Genomic DNA, 18354 nt, shown 5'->3' on the forward strand with positions numbered 1-18354 from the left:
CTGGCTGCCTGTCCATCTGCTTTTCTGCTTTTGGACCTTACTTTCCCATCCAGTACAGGGGACTGGCATGGAGGGCCCGGCTAGCACCCATGGAGGTGGGCCAACCTGTCCATGCACACCACCTTCCGACTGGGCGGGGACCTGACTGGGTGGGGCTGGGTGGTGTGGTTCAGGGAGGCAGACATCACTGTAATTAGCCATGGATGCATCTGTACAAACTCATTTGAGCGCCTAATACGCGATGATGTTACTCTGTTCTGGTTCAGCAGTTTTGTACACAGGGCACAGAGACTCCCTCAAGTTAGCGCAAGCAAAGGGTGGGTTGGAATGATCCATGGAGTTTGAGAGCTGAGGCAGTGTCGAGGAGCCGCTCCTCCTGCTGTGTCTGTCTGTCTCCCTGTCTTGCTGCGATTCAGCCCATGCTCCCTACTCCTAGCTTTCTCTGCTTCTTTGTAACTCCAGAGATCAGGCCCAGACTCGGTCTCCAGGGTCACCTGGAGGGTGCTCACCTCGAGCTTGGCCCCTCAGTGAACATGGGCCTGTCCCACAGGAGCGCCTGTGTAGGAGTACAAGCTGATTATATTATTATTACTTTGAGTCAGAGTCTCACTCTGTCACCCAGGCTGGAGTTCAGTGGCACAATCACCTTCACAGAAGCCTCAGCCTCCTGGGCTCAGGAGATTCTTCGACCTCAGCCTCTTGAGGAGCTGGGACTACAGGTGCGCACCACCACACCCAGCTAATTTTTTAATTTTTTTGTACAGACAAGGTCTCGCTATGTTGACTAGGCTGGTCTTGAACTCCTGGGCTCAGGCAGTCCTTCCACCTTGGACTCCCAAAGTGCTGGGATTACAGGCATGAGCCATTGTGTCTGGCTCTGATTGTTATTATTATTGGTCCGGTTCATCTCATCTCACTAGAAACTAGGCCAATGGATAAGTTGACCACCTTTAAATTAGGTGCCCACTCCTGGTCTAGTCAACTATGGCCAGGAGTAGGACAGTGTCAGATGGGAGAAAACGTGTCTGTCCAGGTGGTGAGGGTTGTCGTGGGACAGTTTCTCTCAGGAGAAGCAGGAGATCTTCTTAGTCTGTTCAAGCTGCTATTAATAAAAATACCATAGACCGGGTAATTTATAAACAACAGGAATTTCTTGCTCACTATTCTGGAGGCTGAAAGTCCAAGATCAAGGCACCAGCAGACTTCGTGTCTGATGAAAGGTCGTTCCTCACAGACGATACATTCTGTGTGTCTTCACCTAATGGAAGAGGTGAACAAGCTCCCTCAGGTCTCTTTATCAGGGCACAAATGCCATTCACAATGTCTCCCCCTCTGACCTAGTCACTTCCCAAAGGGCCACCTCCTAACAACAGCACACTGGGGATTGGATTCCACCCTATGAATGTTGGAGGGACACACACATTCAGACCACAGCAGAAATATTCCAAGCCTTGGCTTGTCTGGTATACTCCCCTGCTATCCACGCCACACACACTCTTCTTCCTGTAGACACAGTGCCACAGCCTCCTTGTCCAATATGACTCCATCTTGCAGTGACGAGTCATGCCCCTCCCCATCCTCAACAGGCCGCCCCGCACCCCCACAGGGTTCCAGGTCCCAGGGCCATTTCAGACGGGACTTGCAGGGCTCAGGGTCCATTTCTCTAGTGCTATCACACCGTTCCAGGACTTTCTTACCATTCTGCAACCTGTGGCCCCAGTACTAAATGTATATACATCCACAGCACACCCTATAAAACAAGATGGGAGGAAAACAGGAAAAGGAACTCCCTTGTCCTTGATTTCTTTTTTTTTTGAGTTGGAGTCTCACTCTGCCGCCCAGACTGGAGTGCAGTGGCCGCTCCCGGCCACCGCAGCCTCAACCTACTGGGCTTTGGTGATCCTTCCACCTCAGCCTTCCGAGTAGCTGGAATTACAGGCGTGCACTACCACGCCTGGCTGATTTTTGATTTATTGTAGAGATGAGGTCTCGCCAAGTTGCCCAGGCGGGTCTCGAACCCGCGGGCTCAGGCAATCCACTCACCTCAGCCTCCCAAAGGCGCGGGATTACAGGCTGAGCCACCAAGCCTGGCTGATTTCTTTTTTTTTTTAATTTCTTTTATTTTTTATTTTAAAGATGTAGGGTACAATTGAGGGTTGTCTTTGGTTTCAAGGCTTGTGTGTCCTGGCCTGGGGGTAGAGAAACAGCCCCATTTGCAGGCCCTTGGTCCAGACTGTGCGCCCAGCCTGGCAATATAGAGTGCAGGGTGCCATGCTGCTTGTAGGGCTGGCCTCCTGGCAGTAGTCAGGCAGGGAATAGGACCACAGAAATCCAGGGCATCTGCTCATCACTCCCTCCTTTGTGGGGAAATGAGTCTCTTGGTCAGCACATTTGACTGCCCGAGGCTCTGCCTGCTTGGCCGTCCCCCAGGGGGAGGCTGCAATGCCACAACAGTTGCATGTCAGCTGGATCCTGCATAACGCCAAGCCACCCACCATTTTATATGCGGTGCTGCTCGGGAATTCTCCATAGCCGGACATCCTGCGCCATGTGACTCCAAATCAGGCCCAGTCCTCTGCTTGCAGGCCTGGGGTTTCTCTGGTTTATATGTCTGGCCTCTTCCCATGCCCAGCTGCAAGTTGAGCAGTGAGGGGAGGAGTGTCTGTCCAAGCCTGACCTTGTCTATCTCTGTTTATCTGTCCATGGCCTTCCTTCATCCTCACTAGGGGCGTCCCAAGCCACCAATCGGGAGAACATCCAGAAGGCCATCAGCCGCCTAGATGAGGACCTGACTACCCTGAGCCAAATGAGCAAGCTATCTGAGAGCCTCGGTTTCCCTCACCAGGTCTGTGCCCTCTGCCTAAGTCAGGGGAGGGAGGGGATAGGGGACCCTTACCCTGTCTGAGGGAGAGACACATCCCTGGCATTTGCTGGAAGGAGGAAACATCCCATTCACTTATCTAAGGGGGAAAATTACATCCTCACCCTCATCTGAGGGAGAGAACATGTTCCAGGTCTGAGGGTGGAGGCGTAGCTTCATCCCCATCTGACAGGGAGAAAAGGCCTGTCTGTGAGTGGAACCTAAGCCACCTTCTGAGAAGAGAGGCAAGTCCTCACACACATTCTCAAGGTCAGGCACAAGCTGTGGTGAGATGCCTGGGCCTGAGGTCTGGGCCCTCTTCTCCACAGAGCCTAGACGACGCACTGCGGGACCTCTCAGCCGCCATGCACCGGGACCTGTCAGAGAAGCAGGCGCTGTGCTACGCGCTTTCCTTCCCACCAACCAAGCTGGAGCTGTGTGCCACACGGCCCGAGGGCACCGACTCCTTCATCTTTGAGTTCCCCCACCCTGATGCCCGCCTTGGCTTCGAACAGGCCTTCGATGAGGCCAAAAGGAAGCTGGGTGAGCCAAGGCACACAGTGGCACTCTCCTCAAACCTCCAGGCAGTAAGCACCTCATCACCTTCACGGCTTCAGAGCCTGAAATTCCAGAGCTACAATGCCCTGTGCTCCAGCTCCACCTGGTGGGGAGGTGCACTGAGACTGATGCAGTGAAACTAGACTGAATATAGCGGTGCCCCCCTCTTCCCCCAGGCCTCCCTGGCAGGGAGGGGATTCCATGGATAGGGGTCATCGCTGTTTGCTCAGCCTGTCCCATAGCAGGCATGGGTGGCCAAGACTCTCCCATACCTTGCATACACACTCTGAGCAGGGCTGGATCAGGGAAGGCTATCAATCAGGGTTCATGGCTTAGAAGATCCTTAGAGAGCTCTGGGTCTTACCCCGAGACCATATAGATGGGAAAAGATTGAGACCAGAAGCAAGTAGGGTGTAACCCACAACCGCCTGGCTCTAGTGACTGGGATCAGGCCCCTCTCTAGAGAGACCCTGAGGGTCAGGGGAGGAAGGGAAATGGGGCAGGGGCAGGGGCAGGACCAGGGTGAGCTGAATGCTAAGCAGGGTCTGTCTCCCTCTGCCCCGTCCCCTTGTCTGTCCATCTTCACTATAGCATCCAGCAAAAGCTGTCTAGATCCTGAGTTCCTGAAGGCTATCCCCATCATGAAAACCCGCAGTGGCATGCAGGTGTGTCTGCACATGGGTCATGTGGGGGACCAGCGAGTGTTCATGAACTTGCAGGTGTTCATGAGTTTTGTGTACGACATTGCACACATGCCTCGAACTTTGCTGTTGCTCCTTATTATGTGCTGCTCTCTGTACATGCATGTAGACACTGCATGTGTATCACACGTGCGGGGGTATGTTTCATGCATATGTATGTCTGTACATGTGAACAAAGGCTCTGTGATTGCTGAGATGTCTAATGTGCTTGTGTGAGTCTGCCTGTATCATACAAAGGGTACCAGTGCCACATTTGCTACATGCATGTATCCATGATCTTTGCGGGGGATACGTACGTGTACATGCCTGTATGGCATTGGTATGAGTGCACTTGATGTGTAAAGTGTGTCATGTGTGCCTTACATGTACACGTGCATGTGTAGAGGGGTCTATAAGGAATCCATACGCTCACATGCAGGTCTGCTTCCCTCCATTCTACTGGAGTCCCCGGGATTCCTCCCTTAACTTTCCTCCTTGACTTTCCCGTGTAGTTCTCCTGTGCGGCACCCACCCTGAACAGCTGCCTGGAGCCCTCACCTGAGGTGTGGGTGTGCAACAGCGACGGCTACGTGGGCCAGGTGTGCCTGCTGAGTCTGCGCGCCGAGCCCGACGTGGAGGCCTGCATCGCCGTCTGCTCTGCCCGCATCCTCTGCATCGGGGCCGTGCCCGGCCTGCAGCGCCGCTGCCACCGGTGAGGACCGGGGGGCGGGGTGGGCGCGCACTGCGGGCCTGAAGACAGAGCCCCGCCCTCCCCGCTCCTTCTCCTCCTTCCCCCTTCCTCCTTCCTCCTCCCCCCAACATGAGGCCGGCGAAAGGAGGCTGTGGGCGGGGCCCGGTGATTGTGGGCGGGGCCCGGTGGGCGGGGCCCTGTCGGAGAGCCCCCAGCAGGTCCTGCCGAGCCGCTCTCATCCCTTGTCCCTTCCTCTCGCAGGGAGCAGCCTCCGTCGCTTAGGAATGCGCCCGAGATAGCACCGGAGCCTGCCGGGCCGGAACTGGATGTCGAGGCTGCCGCAGACGAGGATGCCGCGACGCTGTCAGAGCCGGGGCCCCAGCCCTGTCTGCATATCTCCATTTCAGGCTCAGACCTGGAGATGGCGCCAAGCCCGGCCGAGGGTGACCCCCGCCCAGAGCTGGTGCCCTTTGACAGTGATTCTGACGACGAGTCTTCGCCCAGCCCCTCGGGGACCCTGCAGAGCCAGGCCAGCCGGTCCACCATTTCCTCCAGCTTTGGCAGTGAGTGCCCAGCTTGAGACTGGCAGGCAAGGCGGACTGCCCAGAGGAGGGGACAGTGCAGGCAAAGGCGTGGAGTCAAACCTCAGGATGTTGGCATGCAGAGCAGTGTGGGTAGGAGCTGTGACACTGAGGACCCGGAGGACAGTGGGGCAGTCTGGCAGGATCCTGAAGACTCAGGAGTGCCCAGCTAAGGAAGATAGGAGGCTGGGTGGAATGGTTGGTCTCTCTGTTCAAGGTGTGGCAAATGGATGGGAGGGGGCCAGGCTCCGACAAGGCACCTGTAGCACTAAGCTGTCAGTGAGTAGGAGAGCAGACCTGAGCAAATGCACAGGCCTCAGGAATGGGAGGAACAGCTGCGAGAGGTCCTCAGGAGGAACATGGTCGGGAGGGATGTGTTGACACAGGCCTAGAAAGATATCTGGTCTCAGGTCTGGCAGAGGGGAATGGAGACAGAGAACCTTGTCTCCCTCAGATGAGGAGATCCCGAGTTCCAAAGAGGCCACGGCAGAAACAACCAGCTCCGAGGAGGAGCAGGAGCCTGGCTTCCTGCCGCTGTCTGGCTCCTTTGGGCCTGGCGGTCCCTGCGGCACCAGCCCGATGGATGGGAGAGCCCTTCGCCGCTCCAGCCATGGTTCCTTCACGCGGGGCAGCCTTGAGGACCTGCTGAGTGTCGACCCTGAGGCCTACCAGAGTTCCGTGTGGCTGGGCACTGAGGACGGCTGGTAGGGACAGGAGAGGGGTCGGGGAGACTGTGCTAGAACTCTGAGATCCCTGCTCTGGAAATCACGTGGTATCCTGAAGCAGAGGCAGGAGGGCTTTGGGTCATACCTCAGGAGTACTTGCTAGCCAAGGATGCCAGTGGGTCTTAAACCCACAGGGAGGCTGTGGGATCTCAGTACCTTGGTAGGAACCTGGCATGGAGAACATGGTGGTGGAGGCAAGGAGGTGGAGGGTTGACTCCAGGGACTGGTGTGCTCCAAGCATTTGTCATAGGTGCACACCCCAATCCACAGTGTCCACGTCTACCAGTCATCCGACAGCATCCGTGACCGCAGGAACAGCATGAAGCTCCAGCACGCAGCCTCTGTGACCTGCATCCTGTAAGGTTCCAGGGGCCCTTCCTGTCCAGATTCTTCTCAGCCACATGTGTAGTCCTTTTTCTGTTCACCTGCTGCTGTGCCCCTCTCCCCAGGCTAGCTGTGCCTCTTAGGGCAAGTTACTACCTTTTCTTAGCCTCGGGCTCCCCCCAACTGGAGAACAAGGGGTGGCAAGAGGTGGTCTTTCAGGAGCAATAGCCATTCTATCTGTGGTTCCTCTGGCCCTGGGTGACCTGCTTTGACCTCAGGAATTCCCTGACTCCTCCCTCTTTTCCCTACCCAGATATCTGAATAACCAGGTGTTTGTGTCCTTGGCCAATGGAGAACTTGTGGTCTACCAAAGAGAAGCAGGTGACTTCCCACCCTACCTCCTGTCCCCAGATCCCCTGCTGGTGTTGGAGCTCTCTCCTGGACATGCGGACTCCCAGGTCCTCTCTGGGTCTCGGTGTCCTCGTTTATAAATAGGGATGTTAACATTTAATTTCAAAGGAGAGTGATGCTTAAATTCAGAACTGGATTGAATTTCCTACTTTCTTTATCCCACTCCAGGCCGTTTCTGGGACCCCCAGAACTTTAAATCAGTGGCTCTGGGCACTCAGGGGAGCCCCATCACCAAGATGGTGTCTGTGGGTGGGCGACTGTGGTGTGGCTGCCAGAACCGAGTCCTTGTCCTGAGCCCTGACACGCTGCAGCTGGAGGTATGAGGGGGCAGGGAGTTGGAATTGGCAACTTGGGTTGAGCTGAGCCCATGAGAGAGGGAGGAAGACTATGGAAGGGAGCACAAAAAAAGCATCCAGTTGAGGGTTGGGACCTTCCTCTGACCACAGTGTGATGCTGGGCTAGTCCTTGTCCTTCTCTGACCCTCATTTCTACTCTAGCTGATGTAGATTACAGTAAGTGTCCCATGTCCATTAGGAGTCCTTATTCACCCTCCTGCTCACCCTACCTCTCAACTCAGATATTGGAGTCTTTGGAGAATAGGACAAGGGTCCTTCCTGATGTCAGCATCCATTAGCATCAGCCTCTGACCTTCAATCCTGATTTCATTACATACATGTCAGAGGTGTCCAGCTTGGGTGGTATCCAGGGGCAGCAGTTCCTGTTTTCCTCTCACCTATTCTGTTGTTGACTGGTTGGAGTCCAGAGCCCTGGGTTCAGGCCCCAGTTTTGTGACTGATTTGCTATGTGACCTTGGGCAGGTTATTTTTCCTTTCTAGGCTTCAGCTTCCCTATCTGTCCCAGGAGAGGCCAATTACTGATTTAAAAATCCTTCGGGGCGGGTGCGGTAGCTCACGCCTGTAATCCCAGCACTTTGGGAGGCAGAGGTGAGAGGATTGTCTGAGCCCAGGCATTCAAGACCAGCCTGGTCAACTTAGCGAGATCTCTTCTCTACAGTAAATCAAAAATTAGCTGGTCATGGTGGCACACACCTGTGGTTCCAGTTACTTGGAAGCCTGAGGTGGAAGGATTGCTTAAGCCCAGCAGGTGGAGGCTGCAGTGACCATGTGCCACTGCACTCCAACCTGGGTGACAGTGCGACTCTGACTCAAAAAAATAAACGACAAAAGTCCTTTGGACTTTGAAGTCTTCTGATCCTTAAATCACTCAAACTTCATGGGGAAAGGGCACCTCCATTGTAATTCCTGATGATCAAGTTGGGAGGTGCCAGTAGAACCAAGTTTTAAGAGGTTAATGCTGGCCTCCCAAGGGCACGGGATTACAGACTGAGGAAAAAAAAAAGGTTAATGCTCTGGACCAAGGACCAAGGCTGCCTTTGCTGTCCATCTGGATGAGCGTTCTGAGCGGTTTGGTGTGAGCTGTGAGGGAGGGACACTGGCGAAGCTCCAGGCAAGGACAGGCCAGGAGAGGCAGGGCTGCTAGTGACCCATCTGATCTCTACCCGCCCTCCCACAGCACACGTTTTACGTGGGGCAGGATTCGAGCCGGAGTGTGGCTTGCATGGTAGACTCCAGCCTGGGCGTGTGGGTGACGTTGAAAGGTAGCGCCCACGTGTGTCTCTACCATCCAGACACCTTTGAGCAACTGGCCGAGGTAGATGTCACACCTCCTGTGCACAGGATGCTGGCAGGTACTAACCTCTGACTACCCCCGTGTCCTCCTTTCAAACCTTTCTGCCCCATCACTGAGGAAACTGAGCCAGGACTAGGATTCGGCCCCAGCTCTGGTCTGTCTCCACTCCCTCCCCAGGCTCAGATGCCATCATCCGGCAGCACAAGGCTGCCTGCCTGCGGATCACAGCACTGTTGGTGTGTGAAGAGCTGCTGTGGGTGGGCACCAGTGCCGGTGTTGTGCTTACCATGCCCACCTCACCCAGCACTGTCAGCTGCCCACGGGCGCCCCTCAGCCCTGCTGGCCTTGGCCAGGGACATACCGGCCATGTCCGCTTCTTGGCTGCGGTCCAGCTGCCAGATGGCTTCAACCTGCTCTGCCCAACCCCACCACCTCCCCCAGACACAGGTGGGTCAGCACATCCCTACCCCGAGCCAGGGGTCCTGGACTTTCAGTTTAGACTCTCCACTGTCCTGCCAGAAGAGGTTTCAAGAAGGAAATGTGTAACATAGAGTTGAAAGAGGCATATATTACAAGAAATAGGCCATGGAGGCCCCAAGATGAAATCTAGATTGTGTGTGTGTGTGTGTGTGTGTGTGTGTGTGTGTGTGTGTGTGTGTGTGTTTTGTGTGTATAAAGTTCTGTCCAAAGAAGTGTCATGGGAGACAGGGAGTGCACTCTAAGCCAAGAAGCAGAATATGGCACAGATAAAATGTGCACATAGAAAATATATCCTGTTTTATATGTCTTACATACAACAGGAAGTAAATGATGCATAGGGCAGGAAGTGAGGCACAGAGCAGGAAATAGAAATGGCATCAGAAAGCACAATATAGACAGGAAGACAGGAGATAGACGTGAGAATTAGAAGCGAAACAGCAGGAAATTATGGTCAGCAAGGAGGTCGTAATCAAAGTCGTTTTGGCAGGACAAGAAACCACATTCCCAGAGGAAGTGGCTGTGGAAATCAGGAAGCAATAAGCTCAGTCAGGGGTTGTCTGGGTTCAGAGAAGAAAGACTTCAGTGACCTACCTGGGAAAGGGCTATTGGCAGGGGGAACACTGCATAATTATAGTGAAGAGGACACTGTCTGTGCGGTAATCAAGATAGAGAGTAGTGTCTTATGTGGCATTAGCATTTACAGTATAAAAAAGAAAAAAAAGAAAGTGGTGTCACCCTGGGAAGTTATATGGCTACTGACTAGAAAGTACAGATGGAGGAAAGAAGTGTGACTGGCTGCCAGGAAGTAGGCATTGCTTTCCAAATAAGTTCTTGGCTAACAGAAAGTGGGATCCCCATAGGAAGTGTGCATTTTCTTATCTTCCGGGTGTGGGAGCTTAGGCCATGATGGGACAGTGAAGCCACCAGTCACCCCCAGACTGACAATCCTTCCCTCCGACCCCAGGCCCCGAAAAGCTGCCATCACTGGAGCACCGGGACTCCCCTCGGCACCGCGGCCCTGCTTCGGCCAGGCCTAAGATGCTGGTCATCAGTGGAGGTGATGGCTATGAGGACTTCCGACTCAGCAGTGGGGGCAGCAGCAGCAGCGAGACCGTGGGCCGAGATGACAGCACAAACCACCTCCTCCTATGGAGGGTGTGACCCTGTCTGTCATGGCCCAGGACGCGCTCACCCGCCTGCCCTCAGCCTGCTTGCCTCTTCCTAGCCCACATGCAGATTTTGACCAGGCGTGTCCAACCAGGGGCACACATGGGCCTGCGCGGGCTCTGTCCCATCTTCACAGAAGCATTCCCAAGGGAACGCCTGCTGGCTAGCCAGGCCAAGGCCTCTCCTGACCCTCTGGCTGCTCCAGTGCTCCCAGTCATGATAGGATGGGGGACATGTGGGCTGCCCAGGACCTCTATCCCTGGAGCTTCTACCAAAGACACGGCTGGGCATGGACTCCATGGGGCTGGGGAGGGCCATGTGCAATATTTGGAGGATTTTTCTGGGGCAGTAGGAAGGCTGGAGAATTTCCCATGTACAGTATTTATGTTTCCTTTTAGATGTGTACCTTCCCAAGCACTTATTTATGCAATGACCTAGGGGTGGGGGTGATTTGAAGAAATGACAGGGGGAGGAAAAACCTATTCCTGCCCTGGGGGCCACCCTGGGACCCTAACCAAGCCTTCCTGGAGGGACCGATGTACCCCCCCATTACATACACATACACACACACACACACACACACACACACACACACACACACACACACACACACTCTCTCTCTCTCTCTCTGCAAGTTGAGGACACTAGAGCACTGTCCCTTAATGCAGACTTTCCGAGGCCCCACCTGATTGGGCTGCCCTCAGTCATTCAGAACAAGACGATGACTCCTGGGGGCAGTGATTCCCATGGGGGGACCTTCCCAGGCTTTGGCATTCCCCAGTTTGTTGGCGGTGAGGTCTCCTAATTTGGGACTGCTGATGAGGCCTTGGACAGGGCTCTCGCCCAGGTAAGAGAAAGGGGCCCTTGCTTTCCTCCCAGTTGCTCCCAGTTCCCAGCCCCACCTCCCTGTGTCTCATGCACTGTCACATATGGTCACCCCCTGAATTCTTCTCTTCACACTCCCTCCTCCACCCTAGGAGGAGGCAGCCCCCTCAGGAAGGAACCCCATAGCTGAGGGGCTGGACGTGGCCTCTTCAACTGGGAAGGCTTCCACCTGAGGGCAGCCTCTTCCCGATCCCCCCCGACGGCAGGGAGCCACTCTGACCCTCAGCCCCCTTGCTTCTTCAGCTACAACTCCAAAGGTCTGGTTTCAGGTGGGGTTTGTTTTGTTCTGTTTGGTTTTGGTTTTGCTTGGGGTGGGTGGGTCATTGCAGTCTTAGATTATGTTTCTCTTGCTACCAAACAGTCATGCATTAACTCTCTTTGGATGATGAAGTTTAAAGAGTCAATAAATAGAAACACCAAACGGCTGCTCCCCAGTGGTGGCCACAGTGGCCTCCTGCCAGCAACCTCAGGCCTCTGAACATCCACTCGCTTGGGGAAAAGGAAGGCCTTGGAGACCCAGAAGATTTGCTCTGTTACCCTGGGCAGGTCACTGCCCCCTTCTGGGCTGCAATTTCCTCATCAGGAAAATAAAGCGGTCCTGCTCGTGCCATGCTTTGTCACCAGGGCAACATGCTAGAACTCTGTAGAGATGACATCTTGATTTTATTTTTTTAAGCTTTTAATTTTTTTTATTTTAAAGATGTGGGGTACAAGTCAGGGTTAGGTATACAGATGTTCATTATGCAGGTACCCTTGGGAATGAAGTGTGCCCTCCCTTCCCCAGGCAGATTCCCACTACTGCCAATTCCTCTTCCCCGCCCCCCTCCCAGCAGTTTCCTGCTATTGCCATGGCATCTTTAGATGTGAAAATAAGAAATGCAAATCACACACACAATTTATGTGCCAGTCAAGAGCTTCTGAGTCGGTGGGTCTGGGATGGGGCTTGGAAAGCCAAAGCTGACACAGGTTCAAGGAACAGAGTCAGGGTGCTGGCAAGCCTAAGGCTCCTCCACAAAACCATGTTCTCCAGCAAAGCCTCCCAGTTAGAAACCTCTGACAGCCAAGGGGAGTCCCAGGCTTCAAAGCAGGGGTAGAATTCAAGTCTGTCTGATTTCTGGTCCAAAGAGGGATGTCCTGAAATCACACAAGAGTGCAAAGCCCCAGCAGCATGGGACCACTTTATGCAAAGACAAAGAGCCTTTCACACCTCGATGCCCCTGCAGAACTTGGGATGGCCGCCCCTGGAAAAAGGTGGATCATGCCTCAGCTCTGTTGAACATGTGTCTGCTGGACCTGTGAACATTTCCAACCAAAATGAACAAAGTCAGTTTCTGTAGGCGCATACAGGCTCATGCTTTGCAAACTGGCAACATATCTCTCAGCGGTCTGCTGAGTCCTCAATGCTACAAGATATGCATGAACTGTCTCTCTGCAGCATCATTTTACTTGGGGAGATCTGAGGAGAAGGAGGAACACTAAACAGATATCTAATGCAGTAGGAGGCGACATCTGTGCGGAACTCATCATGATACTAAGTGTCAGAAGGAACACAGACTTTGAAGCTGGACAGTCCCTGTTTGAGATCTTGACTTTGCCACTAACTAGCTATGTGCCTGTGGACAGTGGTATCCCTCTGAGCCTCCATTTCCTCATCTGTGAAATGGGACTGATAATCCCTTCCTGCACAGAACTGCTGCTTCGAATGCACAGGTCTTTGGATTGCAAGGAAGAGATTCAGTCTGCCCCTGAAATAGAAGGGGTGCTTACTAGTGGAGACATGAGTTGACTGCAAGTAGCTATCAGAGGCACAGTGGCCCAGACTTCAGAGCTGTATCTCGGGGCCTCTGGCCTCCCTGTCTTGGTTCTTTCCTCACTGCCAGTCAGCTGCTGTTCCCACTGCTTCACAACATCTGCTGCCTCAAGGGCTCTGCGTCCTCCACACAGATGCCCCAGTTTCAGCATTGGGTACCCCAAGGCCAGATTCTCCATTTTCCCCAAGTGGGAATGGGATTTAAGGGGACTGACCCAGACCATTGTTACTTAGAAGGCCATTTCCTAGGGCACTGGGCAGCTTGTGGACAGCTGCCTTTTGATCAGGTGCTCAGCCCTGAACCAGTTAGCTGTGGGGAAGGAGGTGCTGGAATGAACAGCCATCAGGCCTCAGGCCCCAGGCCCCAGGCCCAGGGAAGATTGTCTCCTCTAAAGCAATGATGCTCAGCCTTGGCTGTACATTATAATTACAGGGGAAGCGGGGGTGGGAACCCAGGCCAAATCCCAGACCAATTAAATCTGAACTCTGAGGGTAGAGCCTAGGTGTATTTTTTTGTTTTGAGTTGGGGTCTCTGTCACACAGGCTGGAGTACAGTGGCATGATCATGGCTCACCACAGCCTCAACCTCCTGGGCTCAGGTGATCCTTTGCCCTCAGCCTCCCGAGTAGCTGGGACTGGATCTTGCCCAGCTAATGTTTTTATTTCTGTAAAGATGAGATCTCGCTATGTTGCCCAGGCTGGTCTCAAACTCCTGGACTCAAGCAGTCCTCTCTTGGTCTTCAAATGTGCTAGAAATACAGGCGTGAGCCATGGCACCCAGACAGTATCAGTATTTTTTAGGAAACTTTTTTATTGATACATAACATGCCAAAAAGTACAGTACACAGATCATTCGTGTGCAGCTTGATAAATGTTCACAAAGTGAACACACCCAGATCAAGGAGCAGAATATCTTGTTACGCCAGAAGCTCTCCTTAGACATCCTCCCAGTCTTCAACTGCCACCCTGACTTCTGATACCATGGTTTGTTTCACCAGCCAAGGTGGAGAACCCCTGCTTTAAAGGATATGGCTATGGCTGGCCACTGGGTAGAGGAAGTGGGGCTTGGGTTTGATATTAAGACCACACAGCTTGAACTGAAGCAAGGAAGGGTGAAGGAGCTTGATGGAAAGGGTCCCTGGTACAGGCTCAGGTGGATGGGAGAGGAAAAGGCAGGGAAGAATGAGATTGGGAACTCCATGAGGGCAGGGCTTTGTCTTGTTCTTTGTCCCCTCCCCAGGCTGCAGCACCTGACACAAAGTAGGTCATCAACAAATATTTGTTGAAATAAATCTGGAGAGTTCAGGTGAGATCCAACTCCAGGTCTGAAAGGCCACAAAACAATAACCCAGCTTCCTCTTACTGAGGGTTCATGCAAGCCAGGAGCATGGATCTAATCCTCACAGTTGTCCTGGGAGGTTGGTACCATTGTTACCCTCCTTTTCAGGTGAAGAAACTAAGGATCAGAGAGGTTAAATGCCTTCCTCAAGGTCACCTACCTACTATGTGGTAGAACCTGGTTTCATATCTGAGCTTTCTGCTCAGGTCTCCCTGCTTCCCTCCGTGGAAGAGGAAGGCCAGCCACATGGGGACCTTTGGGGACAGGAGGGACAGCATGAATGGCTAGAGCCACATCCTGTCACTCTTGAGGCAACTTCTCTAGACCAGCCCTGGGAAGGGGATCCAGACTCCAGAGAAGGGGAGAGGGTCAGGGCCAAAGGCCATCTCCTCTTCAAGGGTGTTCTCTGGGAGGCCCCTTGGGCTAGGGACAGAGGGTTGGATTTAGCTAGACCATCTACCTCATGGGAAAGATGAGGCACAGAGGGACGGGGAGGTCATGGAGTAAGGCAGCATTGAGGCTGAGGGTGGGTGGGGGGGAAAGCCCAGGCAGGAAGGTTTCCTGAGGTCAGAAAAGTCAGGAAGTGACTCTTGGAAGCCAGGGGAGGCAGAAGGCTAGATTAGCTGGCCTCCTGGAGCCCCATGACACACCTCAAATCAGCCTCAGCACTAGTCCAAGTGCAGAAGGCTTGGTGGAGGCAGGGCAAGTCCGGCTAGGGCCCTGCCTTAGATCTTCTGGGGAGGGAATGGGGGACCCAGGGGGTCTGAAATCAAGCTCCAGCACTGGTCTCTCCTCAGTGTGTGACCCTAGGCAAGTGTGTGCCCCTCTCTGGACCCAAGTGACCTCTGAGAGCCCTTCACATCTTCATGTCTGCCAAACACCAAGCCTCCCTCTGTCCTCACAGACCTTAAGCCACAGGCCAGGTTGCAGGAAGTGGCAGAGAGAGGTGCTATTTTGGGCCCAATTACAGCCAATGAGGATCTCTGCCTGGCAAAGGCAAGTGAACTGGCATCCCAGGTGGGGTCAGGGGTAGATTGCAGGGCTGCACTGGGGAAAGGATAGTGAGCAGGCATCGGGAGTAAGTAGGGACCTCTGATGCCCCTGACACTGAGGGAAGCAGGAGAGTGGGGGTTCCTGAGCCTGGTGGCTTGGAAAAAGCTGGCACTCCTTTATAGGGTCTCAGCAGATCCTCATAACACCCTAGGATGGGTGAGTTCTCAGAGAGGCAAAGTCACTTGCCTAAGGCCACTCAGCCTGGTAACGGCAGAACTAGGACCTGACCATTATCTGTGTGACACCAAAACATGTATTCTTCCATTGCCCCCAGATTTCTCTTTTCCAAGCTTCTGAACCTAGGATGCTTCAGGAAGCCACCTGTCTCCCTGGGCATGGCCACATGCCCCCTGGCTCTTGACCTGTTCGTGTTCTGAGCCCAGAGAACATCTGGACTGCAAGTCTGATCCAGGCAGTCCCCAGGGCCTTCACCTACCCACTGCTTGCCCATTGTAGCTCTGGGTTCCTCTCTTAGAGACCTCTCTCAGGGACCCTGGGACCAAGAAGACCACACACCTGCCTTCCTGGGCACCAGCCAGGTGGGCAGTAAGGCCCACACCTGGGATGGAGATAACTGAGTGTTGGACCTCTGACGAGAGCCAGTGAGGCCAGGGTCAAGGATGTGATGCCTCAACCCCAGAGGGCTTCCAACCTCAGGCTAACGTCTGGACCTAAATGCAGGCTGGACCTAGTCCTCGGAGCCAGACAGACCCAGACACCCCTAGCTCTGCTCGTGCTCTGGCCCCAGGCTGAACCCCACCCTGACCTCCTAGCCCCAGTTTCTCCTTAGATTGAGCCCCCTGGAGCTAAGGCACAAACAACATGGCAGCCCACCTTCTTAGGCGTAGGACATGACCAGTTGGGAGTTAGCCTAGGGCAGAGCATTGAAATTAAAGTCAGAGCCGGCCCTTCCTCCAGCCTTGGACAGTATGTACTTCCACTTTGGAATTCCAGTGCAGCCAGCAGGGGGCGTCACTTCTTCTGGTCCACAGCAGTCATCTGCTCAGATCCCCGGCAAACGACTGCATGCTGGTGACTTGGATCCTGTGACCCAAGATCGCTACTCCAGGCAGGGCCTCGCTGGGACAGGCCCCTGCCTTCAGGTCACCATCACAGATCATCCCAGCTTACTGGGGCCTCATGCCATGCCACCTACAATGAGGTGCAGGCCTTCTCTGGGCTCACTTCCCCAGCTGTACTGAGGTTCAGTGAGATGGCCTCTGAGGTCCCTAAGCTCAGGAATTTCAGTACTAAGATTCTGTGGGTTCCTCTGAGATGCCAGGGTTTTAGGAAGCCTGTGATTCTGAGAGTCCTTTGTTCTCAAGCTTGCGGTTCTCCAAGCTCCAGAAAAAGCTAGTCTAAATTTTTCCTGTGGCCTCTACAACTCCTTCCCTGTCTTTTTGCTGTGGAGTGGCCAGATGCTCCCAGACTCCCAGGGAGGGTCCCATCTCTCCGTGGTTTGGGGACTCAGAGACAGCTGAAGGAGGAGTTGATCCATCTGACCAGCAGTAAACAATAATTACCCCTCATAACCTAAGGGGTGCAGGGCTGGGAGGTGTTTGGGCTCTGGCTCCCGGAGCCCTGCTCTGTGGAGCTGCCACCAGGTCAGCCAGCTAGCCTCCTCCCACAGAGAAATAGAATGACCTTCAGGCAATGAGTTTGGCACCTTTGTTTCCAGATGGGGAAACTGAGTTGGGGGGTGGACTTGACCAAAGCCTTGCAGAGAGCTGGTGGTACAGATGGTCCTGGAACCTTTCTAGGTGTCTGATTAAGCGCCAGTGCTCCTTGATCACAAAAGTATATTCCCATTTGGTTTACTGAGTGACACCTCAAATGCTACCATTTTAGCTGCAGAACTTGGAGCTGCGGTATAAACAGTCCCCTTACAAAAGAAGACATTTCCAGGAGTGGAAGTTATCCTGGGTGGCTCTGGCTTCCTCATCAGTCCCCAGCAGGGATCTTCCCTGGGTCCATGGGCTGGGATGTGGGAGATGGGACCCTAGAATAATCCCTGCCCCCTGCCCCAAAGTGTCCATTGACATATGAGGGGGCTGAAGCCATGAAGCTGACACCAGTGACCTGGAACTCATTATGCCCTTCCCCCACCACCTGAGCATGGCCCAGGGAAATGGAAACTTTTCCCCTGCTCCCCTCCCCACATGGTGTCCAGTTCTCCTCCTGGAATCTCCTGGACCCTGGGGGCCTGACCTTTCCCATTCCCTTATCCCTGGGCTCAGATTCTATGACGGTTTGTTTAGAACCCTACTCCCAACCATCTATCCCCAGACTTACTTACCTTCCTCTACTGTCACGGCTGTGAACATCCTGACCCCAGCCAGGCCTCTGCTCCAGCACTAGCCCTTCCCTGCTGGCTGAGTCTCCTTTCAGCCTTCCTGTCCTGGAAGGGATGCCTCAGATGTCCTGAATGGTACTGTGTGGGGGACACTCTGGCCACTGAGCTGCCGCCTCCAGTTTTGGTACACCATATTGCACAATCCAGGGTACACGATTCACAGAGCTGAAAATACAATGTGCATAGTGCCCTGGAGTTGTGATGACGGGCATCGAGACTCAGCAGGATGGAATAGCTGTAGTAGGGAGAGAGAGTGCTGTGTCACCTGTTCTGCTGGAGGGAGAGACTACCCTGACAGAGAGGGGTAGGGTGTGTCGTGGTGGCAGGAAACGCCTCCTGAAGGAAGGAGACTTGGGCTGGGCCCTGAGGGATGTGCAGGAGCCTACCAGGTGGGCTTCCTTTGTAGACTTACCTTCACCGAGTCTCTTCTCACCAACTGAGTGGGGTTTTCCAAGGGTGCGCCTGGCCTTCATCCGCAAGGCCAAGTGGGATCCTTCTCCCTGGCCACCCATTTCCAGGAAGAAGACGAGACCCAGGAAGGGGCAATGGGGGCTCCGGTCGCGCTGGCAATGGCGACAGGACCCAGAGGAATATCTGTGTCTCCAGGCTCTTCATCTTGCATCGCACCACCCCTTCTTTCTTGGTTTGGAGGCCTAAAGGAACTAATCGGAGATGCCTTCTGGGCCGCGCTACCCCGTCCCGCGCAGCCCCCTGCAGTTCCCCGGGGGTGCGAGAGATGGCGACGCAGAGCAGCGCGGCCTGGCGGGAGAGACGCGAGCCCCGGGGC

At 54.1% G+C, this 18354-nt stretch overlaps 1 protein-coding gene across 1 annotated transcript in view; it reads left to right on the forward strand.

The window, feature by feature from the left end:
• Window positions 1-10530, forward strand: part of ARHGEF17 (Rho guanine nucleotide exchange factor 17) — a gene marked incomplete at its 5' end in the record, with an annotated part of 58261 nt that extends 47731 nt beyond the window's left edge. Inside the window, 12 exons of the mRNA XM_008074599.2 lie at window positions 2727-2845; window positions 3190-3403; window positions 4010-4083; window positions 4611-4810; window positions 5051-5352; window positions 5825-6074; window positions 6366-6452; window positions 6733-6800; window positions 6999-7147; window positions 8364-8538; window positions 8658-8927; window positions 9925-10530. Coding sequence (XP_008072790.2) covers window positions 2727-2845; window positions 3190-3403; window positions 4010-4083; window positions 4611-4810; window positions 5051-5352; window positions 5825-6074; window positions 6366-6452; window positions 6733-6800; window positions 6999-7147; window positions 8364-8538; window positions 8658-8927; window positions 9925-10121 — 2105 coding nt within the window. The remainder of the gene's footprint in view (window positions 1-2726; window positions 2846-3189; window positions 3404-4009; window positions 4084-4610; window positions 4811-5050; window positions 5353-5824; window positions 6075-6365; window positions 6453-6732; window positions 6801-6998; window positions 7148-8363; window positions 8539-8657; window positions 8928-9924) is intronic.
• Between the last annotated feature and the right edge of the window lie 7824 nt (window positions 10531-18354).

The sequence above is a fragment of the Carlito syrichta genome, unplaced genomic scaffold (assembly GCF_000164805.1).
Source record: "Carlito syrichta isolate Samal-C Ts95f unplaced genomic scaffold, Tarsius_syrichta-2.0.1 Scaffold117767, whole genome shotgun sequence".
NCBI lineage: Eukaryota > Metazoa > Chordata > Mammalia > Primates > Tarsiidae > Carlito > Carlito syrichta.